Source organism: Acartia tonsa, chromosome 4 (assembly GCF_053477335.1).
Source record: "Acartia tonsa isolate MP-2025a chromosome 4, ASM5347733v1, whole genome shotgun sequence".
Classification (NCBI taxonomy): Eukaryota; Metazoa; Arthropoda; class Copepoda; order Calanoida; family Acartiidae; genus Acartia; species Acartia tonsa.
This window is the reverse complement of record NC_137263.1, coordinates 46,374,542-46,385,931: the sequence shown is the minus strand read 5'-3', so window position 1 is coordinate 46,385,931 and position 11,390 is coordinate 46,374,542. Positions and strand designations below refer to the sequence as shown.

The following is an 11,390-nucleotide window of genomic DNA, read 5'->3' as shown; positions in this document are numbered from 1 at the left end:
TTTATCTATATTTAACAGAAAAATAATTTATATACAAAAAAAGTCTTGAAATTGATATTGTTTTGTGCATGGTTTGTTCGTATATAGTCACCTTAAAATAAACATTAAAGAGAGAGGTCATTTTCTAGTAAATCCCGTAAAGGTGTGTGTTATACGGCCTAAAAATAGTAGTAGAACGATAGGGTGCTCTATATATTAGTATTCCCTATTGAATAGAACAATAGGGAAGAAATTTTTTTTTTTTTTTTAACCGTACCTGGAATATCTTTAAAAAATAAGAAATTTCTATCAAACGCTTTGTTTGGCTCAAACTGACACAAATAAAAAAAAATAAAATTATAATAAATCAACCTGTAACGAAAAGCTTCTTCCTTTTTTAATGGTATAGATTGTTCTTAACCTTTACCATGTATCTATAGAAAACATTATTATTATAATTATATTTTTTTTAAATTTTTGTCAGTTTGAGCCAAACAAAGCGTTTGATAGAAATTTCGTATTTTTCAAAGATATTCCAGGTACAGTTATAAAAAAAAAAAAAAATTTACCTATTGTTCTATTCAATAGGGAATACAAATATATAGAGCACCTTATCGTTCTACTACTATGTTTAGGCCTTATAACACACACCTTTACGGGATTTACTAGAAAATGACCTCTCTCTTCATACAAAATCATATCAAAATTAAACTTTTTTCTGGTTTAAAATTTTTGAGCTGTTAACACTATTACTTACCACACTGGGTAGTTATTTTAATATAAAATTTCCACAGTTTTTTTGAGGCTTTTTTCTAAATTCACAATTTATTTTTCTTCTTAGTTATTGGTCATATTTTGTACTCGAGTCATTCACAACTTATTATTTTGCCTTTATCGTAACAATTTTATGTTTTTTTTTTATGGTTTTTATCACAATTGTAACATTTTTCAGTTTTTGTTTATTGCAGTTTTCATCTTATTGTTGACTATGTTGGTTTAACTGACTAATTCGATATTACAGCATAAATTTCTTTCATATGAAAAAGTTCACTGACGAAATTCTTCCCCCAAATATTTACTTTTCCTCAAACGCGTGATATTTCGGGGAAAGATTGATTAATCGTCCATTGTCCTATCCCATGTTTATATCTGACCAGGCAGGCTGCGCTTCCGCATTATTTTAGCACAGTCGTGGACCTCGTCAATGAGATGGATGAACATCCTTGTTTTGTCCGCTGGTTCCAGGTAGGGCAGGTCTGCGGTCAGCTTCATCACACTAGATTCCTAAAAAAAATATTTTTGCATTACAAAAGTCTAGCGTTGTCTTGTCTGCCCGTAAGGAATGTTCTCTTAGTCTTAGGGCCGAAAAGGCTTTAATTTTTAGGAAATATTAGTCTAATTGTCATTTTATGGTTCGAGGCTTCTAAACAATTGGGTGGAAAACCTCAATACTTGAAAATTGCTCAACCTTAAAAAAACAAACGCCCAAACATGTTGCTTAAAAAGCAAATATTATTTGGGGGGTTTACCTTCGTCCCGCATAAATACAGGGAAACTGTCATTTAATGAAAGCAAATTTTAATTTGATCATCCTAAAGATTTTTTTTGTCTGAAGCTTAAGATTTCTATAACTACTGAGCTAATTGAGTTCTCCTTTTTTAGGGAAGCTTAACGGGTTATAGGCTAGTTTTAGACTATACTTTTTTTTAAGATTTAGGCCTTGGGATTGTTTTAGGCTATTATTATGTCCTGTTTCTTCTTTAAATACAGAGCCCAAAGAAGCCAGGAGCGCAGCCGCTAGTTTATAAGTTTAACGCCTTAATGGTTGTGCCTTCACTGCCCTGGTATAGCACACGAAGATGGTTGGGCCTTCACTGCCCTGGTATAGCACACGAAGGGTCATTTTTCACTTCTGACCGACAAAAACAATTTTTTGATTATGGAAAGAAAACGAAGTATGTGGTTTCGTCGTATTTTCACAGTAGCTCTTTACCTTTTTCTAGCCCCTACGTGGGGCTCTAACCCTGCGGGGCAATCATTAAAATTTACCTTAAATAACCTATCAAAAGCTACTGTGAAAATACGACGAAAGCCGCTACTTCGTTTTCTTTCTATGATCCGAATTTTTTAAAAGCTTACATTGCCAAGGGTTGCAGGGTCCGGTTTCTCCTCCTTGACCAGGGACTCGATATTGTGCCTGTGGGTCAGGTATCTGTACATCAGCTTCGTTATGTGCGCCTGCATCCGCAACAGTATGCTGTCCGACTGAAATTATAGAATTTTATTACTTTCAGGTATCTAAGACAATGGCCGATAAATAAATATATATCCCCAATGATGTTACACAAAGAAGGTGTATTAACTTTTATTTTTATAGCTAGCCGGTGCTTTTAGTACTTAGTAGATGTAAAATTTTCCATAGAATTCAGATATGCAATCGGTTTTTTTTGTAGACCTCTTATTTTTTAGGTAATTTAAGTTTTTAAAAAAATTGAATCGATTTTAAGGTACTAAAACGCAACAAAAAAAGAAAGAAAATGACCATTATGAACAAAAATAGTAAGATCTTTAATTAGACACCTTACTTTTATTATTGAAAAAATCGATTTTTTAAAACCTACGAGAATAAAAACTTTGAACTTAATTATATCATTACACAGGCATAAAAAATATGGGTCCATATATACCTTTAGAATCAGAAAAATATTACAAATCCATTGTAAGCAAAATTGAAAAATAGTAAAAAATATAAAATGGCCTAACATATCCCCTCTTTACCCCCTTCCCATTTTTATTCTTAAAACAAGAAATAAGATGGTTGCCTGTATAATATATTATAATGTTTTCATATAATTCCTTTTATTGTAGTTTATTTACTATTTTGTAAACTTTTTATTTCAATTTTGCTTAGAATGGATTTGTAATATTTTTCTCATTCTAAAAGTATATAAAACACCTATTTCTTATGCCTCTGTAATTATATAAATAAGTTCAAAGTTTTTATTCTGGTGGGTTTAAAAAAATCGAATTAATCGGCTAGCTATAAAAATAAAAGTTAATACACCTTCTTTACGACTTGTGTAGCGTAAGATGGTAAAAACGATTGAATACCTACTTAAGATAATAAACCAACAAATCAAAATTCACTATATTCCCCATTTATGTTAAGCCAACGAGTAAGAAAACGTTACTATAAAACTTCGGGGACTGGTGTAATAAACAGCCCATTGTCCTCTCTCACCGATTATTTTGCTGAAAATGTAAACAAATTTGACGACACTTATGTAAGCTGTAAAATTACTTTAAGCAGATCAATCATTATTTCGATCATATAAAAAAGTAACAATATGACTGTCTGTCTGTAGCTTAAGGTCTCGCTAACCGATGGACCAATATAGCTTTCCTTTACAGTGGTGCTTCTTATTGGTCAAGGAAAGGTATGTAACTATTTTTAGGATAGGGATCCCGCCACACTCCCAAGAGAAAGGGTTATATAAAATTATCCTTAAAAAATTGTGTTTTCAGACATATGATATATATTTTTAAAACGATGCATTCGAGTCAGCATTTTACAGTTTAAGCGGCATAAATTAAACTAAAATCATTCATAACAGGAAAATGTTAATATTGCTATTTTATTGAATAAATAGTGTACTTTTTTACAGCAACCTCTTTTAATTAATTATATAAACAACAAGAACGACAACATCCATAAAAGCGAAGCACTGAAACGGTAGGACAAACGGACATTAACACTTGTATAGTGTCAGAACTGAATAATCAGAATATAAAAGTATAAGAGTCAAAGCGAAATTGTTGGTAAATTTGTTGAAAAACTGCTTGATACAGGATAATGTTTATGGACATACTTACATTTTTAGGACTTGATTATAGCTTCACTTTTTAAAATGTACTGATGTAACTGTAAATTTGGCATAACAGATGTATTTTTGCCATTGGATATTATAAATAAATGCTAGATGTTAGATGTATTTAGAGCAGTTACTTTTTAATAGAGAACCCATAGACGTCCAAGGGGGGAGTAAAGTGGGGATTACCCCCCCCCCAAAAAAAAAAAAAAAAAAAAAAAAAAATTTTTAATACTAAATATTTAATAAAATTTAAATTACCCCCCAAAAATTTTAAACTGGGGGTAAATTTTGGGTGGGGGGGTAAACAAAATTTGCCAACAGATTTCAGGGGGGGTAATTACCCATCCCCCCCCCCAGCAATTTTTACCCCCCAGGTAACAGGCGCAAAAATAACATATCAAAGAAAAATGTATGTCAGCACAATGCTTCTTAACCATTCTAACCTGAACGTTAGGAAAAAGTAAATAATTTCTTTTGGTGGGGTAATATTATTTCCAAGGGTGATTTCTCTGGCAGGGTGGAAGTACCCTTCCTCAAATTAGATGTAATCCTTCCCTGGACCTTCAATTTAAAGAAGAACCATAGTAGTCCAGTGTTCAGCGAGATAGTTCGGTTAAGACAGACGAACCTCCTGTTATATAAGGAATAATATCTTAAACTTTTTTTCTAGATTCTTAAAGGAAAAGTCTCCTGACGAATATAAATCCTACCTGAATAGCCAGAGGTGTGTCCGTTGAATCCGGAGTTAGCATGACAAGCATGTGGAATAGGGCCTGCAGCCGCTTGTCATGACCGACCAGCCGACCCACCAGGGAGATGGTGTAGTCAAACTTGTCCTCGTCCGCTCTCGTCAGCGCCCAGGGACTTGTGAAGCGTTCTTGGTCCTAAAATATGGACACAGCTTATAAACAAGTAAAAAAACATGAAAAATATGGGTTGAAGGGGACTTAAAAGGTAAATTTAATCTACATCTCTATTTTTCTCCTCAATGTATGTATATATTGTACAAGCTTTAAAAGACAAAATTTCCAAATACAAGGTTTTGTTAATATTAACAATTATAACGATTAGCGAGATTTTTCTGTACAAACACATTAAGGTAAACATTAGACATTCTTTTATGAAATGATTACTATTCGCTCATATCTATAATGTTATTTATTTGTAGTTAAGTAAGTGATCATTCCAAAATTGAACTTTAAAGATTTTTTTTATTAATTTGTTTAATAAATACTATACCTTATAATTATATTTAGCATTTACACTCAGCCTTATATAATTACAACCCATTTGCGTCAGTGATATTTCAATTATGATTAATTATTCAAACTTTAATTGTCTCTTCAACTGAATAATTTATAGTAATATTCTTTCATAAGGACCAGGTTAATTATAAATATACAGGGTGCAAAGGATTTAAAAAGTTTTGATTTTCTTTAAACTCTTTGCCAACAATTTTTCATGTGATATAATTATCCTATTCATCTGATTTTTGGAATACTGATTCCTAGGACAACATAGTACAATTTTATAGGTGACGCTTCTCTATAACCACGCCCTAAAAATGTAAGTATGTCCTTAAACAGTATCTTGTATTTAAGCAGTTATGCAACTTATTTAATTAAAATTTTGTTTAAACTTGCTTTTTCAGTTCTGACACTCCATAATTGTTAATGTGCGTTTGTCCTACCATTTCAGAGCTTTGCTCTCATGGATGTTGTTATCCTTGTTAGGGGCGGTGTATTTTTATCCCTAATTACTTTAAAAGGCTCTAACCCCGCGGGGCCTCTACCTGTAAGGCTACCCGATAACCAATATAACCTAGCCTAACCTGATATATTTTCATCTTTTTTTGTTAAAAAATCTAAATGACCAAATGTCACGTATAACAAAATGCTTAAATTTAACAATTCCTAAATCATTGGGACACAATTTTACTTGTTTATACTTTAAACCTTATATAAGCAAAAACTATGATAACAGTATTTTATAATTTACAAAAAATATTTTAATGACATTTTTTATATCTTTTATGTAAACTATTTCTATACTTAATTGAAGGAATGATTTTGATTAATCTAAAAATGATTATTATTTTTTATGAACACCGCGAAGGTAAGCCAAGTCTTACAGCTAGGGGCGAAGCAACTGATAATGTAAAACTAAACGTTCTAGCTGTTTAAGATTTTGCAAACCTTTGGACTAATTGGGTCTTCGCTAATTTTTCGATGGGGATAGAAACTCATTCCGAAATAATTGCTCTTTAATTCTCCCCTTCTCTTACTTGAGACTAAGACTCATTGGGAAGGGACAAAGCCTTCAACATAGTTAAGCTATTAAAAAAAACTAAAAATGAATAATAATTAGGTAAAGAACTACATGTAAAGTATAATTTTTGTAAAGAAAGCAGGAGACCATTAGTACATCATTATTAGAAAGCATAAACTTTGTGCGCATTTTATACTTATGAAATGTGGTGTATGTATGTATATCTATTCTGGGCTTTTTAGGAGCGAAGCTACTCTATAATTCACTTGTGTATTTAATGTGTCTATCGGTCATGCTTCAAAAGATATAAACCTTTTTTTTTAAGTTTCGAGATTGTTATAACAACTGAAAATCTGCTTTATAATTTTGTCCGTTTGTCCATGATTTTTTATTTACAGATGTTGTCATCCTTGTTCATTTATGGGTACTATGGGTACTATTATGTACTATTGTGCCTAACAAGGATGACAACATCCATAAAAGCGAAGCACTGAAACGGTAGGTCAAACGGACATTAACACTTGTATTGTGCCTGAACTAAATAATCAGAATATAAAAATATAAGAGTCGAAACAAAATTGTAAGTAAATTTGTTGAAAAACTGCTTGATACAGGATAATGTTTATGGACATACTTACATTTTTAGGACTTGATTATAGAGTTGCTTCGCTTATAATATTGTTCTTTGTTGTCCCAGGAATCAATATACTAAAAATCAGATCAAACGGATGATTAGATCACATAAGAATTTGTTGTTAAAAAAGTAGAAAAATCAACTTGTTTAAAATGAGAAGGCCCAATCTGTACCGATTTTGTATCACTTTTGAAAAGTGCGATTCCTGTGACGTCCTATAAAAAGGGAAGGGGGAAAGAAAATATCTTCCCTTTTTTCCCATCTCTTTCTTCCCCCCTTCCCTTTTTCTTTCCCGAAACGTATATGACGTAACTGGAATCGCACTTTTAAAAGTGATAAAAAATCAGGACAGATTGGGCTTTCTCGTTTAAAACGCACGGACATTCTGGTAATGATTATAGAGTTGCTACGGTTTCTAAATCGTACCTAACTACTACAGGAATTATCATGCAAAGTTTTAAATCGATATGACAATTCTAACATGCCCAAATTAACGAATAAAAGCTATCTATCTCGGACGGACGGACGGACCGACCCTAATTATAGAAAAGCTTCGCTTTTAAAAATATAAATAGTACAATAACTATGTATGCATACTTTCTACATGCTCATCAGTATTCCTCAGGGCAGTTCAGTTTTAGATCATGACAGGCTGGTAGTTTTTAAGATAAAAAAAACAACTTCAATCTAAAATACCTTACTACAATGTGCAAAAAAATCTTCTAAAATTTTTTTATGAAAAAGTTAAAAAAAAACTTTATTGACATATATCATTTATATCCCTGCTAATACATAGTCTTCCCTTTCTTTAGTAATTACTTTTATTGGTTGTATACATACATTGATTTATTGAGTCTATACTCAGATTTAGAGTAATACTTGTTTGTCAGGCATTTTCATTCCTTGCACTCATTATTCTGCCATGATATAAGCCGACAATAAAAAGTTTGGTACACCGACAAACATCCTAATGCGACAAACCTCCTAATGCGACAACCTCCTAATGCGACATCTCTTAATTAAAACCTCTTTAAAAAGTTTTAATTTTTGAAACTTCCAAAAATTAAAGAAAAAATATTCCAAAAATTATGTACAAACAGTGAAACAATGTAAAAATCCAATCCAATATGGCGATAAAACACATAGGGACAAAATTCAAAACCAAAATTTATTTCTTGAATAACTTTGTCCACAGGGTGAAATTTAAAAATTCGTCCGACAGTAGTCTTTGTTTGCTACCCAACGGCATTGTTACGAACCCGATGCAATCTTGCATTAAAAAAATCGACCCTTACCTCACACTTTATTAAACATGATATCACTTGAAAAAATTTTTAAGGGGGTTTTACTTAAGAGATGTCGCATTAGGAGGTTTGTCGCGTTTGGACGTTTGCCGCATTTTGAGGTTTAGGACGTTTGTCGCATTAGGAGGTTTGTCGGTGTACCAAAAGTTTTGCATAAAAACATATAAACATTTTCATCTAATCATAAAAAAAAAATTCAAGGGTCATTTGATTGCGTGAAGGAATATTCGGTTTATAGGTTCAAGTTATAGCTAAGACTGGAAAAAAAATATTCTAACGCATTTTACCTTTATACTAATGCTTCGAACATTGGTTAACCCCTTTGCATCATCCATAATGAGAGAATGTGTCTTGCGAGTAATGTACAGGGTCTTCTCCTGTTGTTCTATCCAGGTGCGCTGTCCCGTATTTCCCTCCAGAATTGAGAAGAAAATGACATAGAGAGGCGGGTAGGTGGAGTGCAGCACTGTACGTCGCGTGTCTGTGCTTAGACTGTTCATTTCCGCGAACATTTTTGCCGCGTTGGCTTTGGTAAACTCCAGGCCCAAAATGCACAGCGTGTTCTCAATCTTCTTGCTAAATGGCACCTTGCTGTCCAACTTTGTACAGTTCAAGTAGGATATCAAAAGTTCGCGGTAGCTGCGGAAATTTCGCAGCAAAAATTCCACACGCTTATTTTGGTACTCCTCTATCCTGTCGATGTAGTCAATTAATTGCAGCTCTTCCTCTCCGGTGAACGTAAGAACAGGCAGCACTTTCTTGTTAATCCCGTGCTCGATAGGATATTCTAGTTGGTACATACGGCGTCGCTTTTTCAGTGGTATTGAGGAGCCCAACTCGAGAACTTGGCGCTTAGGTGATGGTGGTTGAAATTCTGGTACCTTTGTATCCTCCAAGGAATCATCATAGTTGCGCTTCTTCTTATCTGTAATATCATGCAGGTTACTGTGGTGGTGGGGAGGACCAAACATGCCATCATTCTCAAAGTCTAGCAGGTTGTCAGCCGCCCGGAAACCGCTGCTGATCACGCTCAGGTCTGATTGATCAGTTATTGACTCTGACAACAGAGTTTCGAGATCCGATAGATCCGGAAGATAGTCCGGCACCACCTGGGATCCAATATTGCTTGTCATCGACTCGAAATCGTTGTGGCCGCTGGACAGAGCTTCGTCAAAGTTTTCAGCCAAGTTTGTGCTGGTCTGGAGAGGCAGTGACTGCTGCAGCGTAGAGTCATACTCGAACCTTGCCAGGGTCTGAAGGTCTGGCACCCAGCCTTGGGTTGTGTCTGGCGACACTGGTCCAGTCTCTTTGGGCAGCACCTGGGAGGCTGGAGGAGACCCGGAGTTGGAGGAGTCTTGGTAGGCTGCTATGCTTGACGTGTCATATTGAGCTGAGGGTGGTAACAACGCCATGGCTGTGGTCGAGGATGAGGGAAATACATCAGATGAGAAAGTACTATTTGGAGAATTTTTTATTGTTTTGCCAGCTTCTTTGGGTCTCCTGTCTGTAATAGCGTTCGATTGATTGTTAACATTTACACTTCTAGACGAAAAGTTATTTAACTGTTGAGAAATATCATGATGTTTATTACTATGTTTACTGCTTTCAAAAGCGTGCCTGCCCTCCATAATGTTCCTTTCATCGACGCCAATTCTGTGTCTACCATCTTGGACAAGCGGCAAATTATGTCCCTGGTAGACTGTATCCATCCTGTTGTCAGCCTCCTCCTTTTTACAGTATTGGTTGTACAAGGACATGTTGTAATTTTTCTCATTCTTGGTCCCGTAGTATGAATATTGTTGGGCGGCACCGCCCATGTACCCGGGATCAAGATGCGACCTGAACATATTTTTAGCCAGCATAAAATCGCTCCAGTGCGGCTGGCTGCGTTGGAACGCGTCCCGTTCTCTCATCAGCTGCTGTTGGATTTTGAGGGTTTGAGCGCGGGCCCAGGCCTGGGGCACATTGGGTGATTCTACCTTGACCTGAACATGATCATTAACTCCGCTGCTGGAGGGCTGTTGAGCACTACGGTCCTGACATCTTTCTCCCCTTTGAATGACTGAGGTTTGATTGGATGGAGCATGGTTGCCTCTGGCAGCGCCTAAACCACGGATAGCATGCAGCTGATGCTGCATTGATAATTCAAAAGGCCCGTCGTTCCTCACGTTTGGCTGGTGGCGCCCAGGAAAGTTCGTACCTCCCCAATTGGATGATCCATGGAACAAAGGTTTTTGTTCCTGGCCAGCTGAAAAATTAGGCATTGGGCTGTTGTGCTGGTTTTCACTGGAGTGGTGCGCTAATGGATTGTGAAGGTATTTAGCGGCATCAGATGGGATCTTGTCACCTACAGATCCGGATGGACGTTGGATGACAGGCAGAAAATTGCGAGCCTTCAGCCGGTCGGTAAAATTTTGGGTTGCATTAAACGGATTGCCTCCGGAAAGATAACCACTATTCCCCTAAAACAAAACAAAATTATTCAAAATGCATGAATAGTTTTCTATCGCATCGTATTATATACAACTTTCCACGGATAATAAAATAGAAAAAAAATAAGTATATAACCAGTTTTGTTATCATTATTCAATATTGTAAAATATTTTCTTTAATACGATGCTATACATGATTTTTTCAGTATGGCGGAAAACTGGTTCTAATCCTGCGGATATAAATCGGTTTCGGAGCCATACTAGAAATCGTATTATAGACAGATTTCCGCGTACATTAAAATGAAAAATTATCAAAACCAGTTTTTTTTTATTTTAATATTCGTGAAAAATTGTGTGTTACACTATGTTATACATGCTTTTGCAGTATGGCAGAAAACTGGTTCTAATCCCGCGGATATAAATTGGTTTCAAAACATTACTGGAAATACATCTCCTTGTTGAAAAACAAATATTCTTATCTTTTAAAACGTATACTTATTTGAAATAATATTAACTTAAATTCTTAGAAATTGATGTACTTAAACATCAACTAAGTTTGATAATTATAAATTTGATAACTTTTTAATCTTAAAATAAAATATATATAAAAGTATTGCTAGATATTTTGGTATAATATTTTCATGTTTTTCTACAGAAAAATTAATTTGGCTTCTTTTATTTGTTGCGTTTTAAATTTAGTTTCTGCATGTTCGAGAAGAAACTTTTGTTTTCACTGGCGGAAGAGTTTGACAAAAACATTTCTTTCTTAGATGAAATCCTTACAATAAAGTAACAGGATGTTTGCCTTTTTTTCTGTCTGTACCGAAGTATTTTTGAACCGAAATGATTCTCCTATAGAGGGTAGCTTCTCATAGGTTTATAACTATTTTGGAGAAGGGTA

The 11,390-nt window shown here is 34.7% G+C and overlaps 1 protein-coding gene across 1 annotated transcript in view; it reads right to left on the bottom strand.

The window, feature by feature from the left end:
• Positions 1 to 803: 803 nt before the first annotated feature.
• Positions 804 to 11,390, bottom strand: part of LOC145317430 (uncharacterized) — a 37,391-nt gene continuing 26,804 nt past the window's right edge. The window contains exons 6-9 of the mRNA XM_080158517.1: positions 8,345 to 10,519; positions 4,562 to 4,735; positions 2,119 to 2,244; positions 804 to 1,263 (exon numbers count right to left, since the gene is read on the bottom strand). Coding sequence (XP_080014643.1) covers positions 1,123 to 1,263; positions 2,119 to 2,244; positions 4,562 to 4,735; positions 8,345 to 10,519 — 2,616 coding nt within the window. The 3' untranslated portion in view covers positions 804 to 1,122. The remainder of the gene's footprint in view (positions 1,264 to 2,118; positions 2,245 to 4,561; positions 4,736 to 8,344; positions 10,520 to 11,390) is intronic.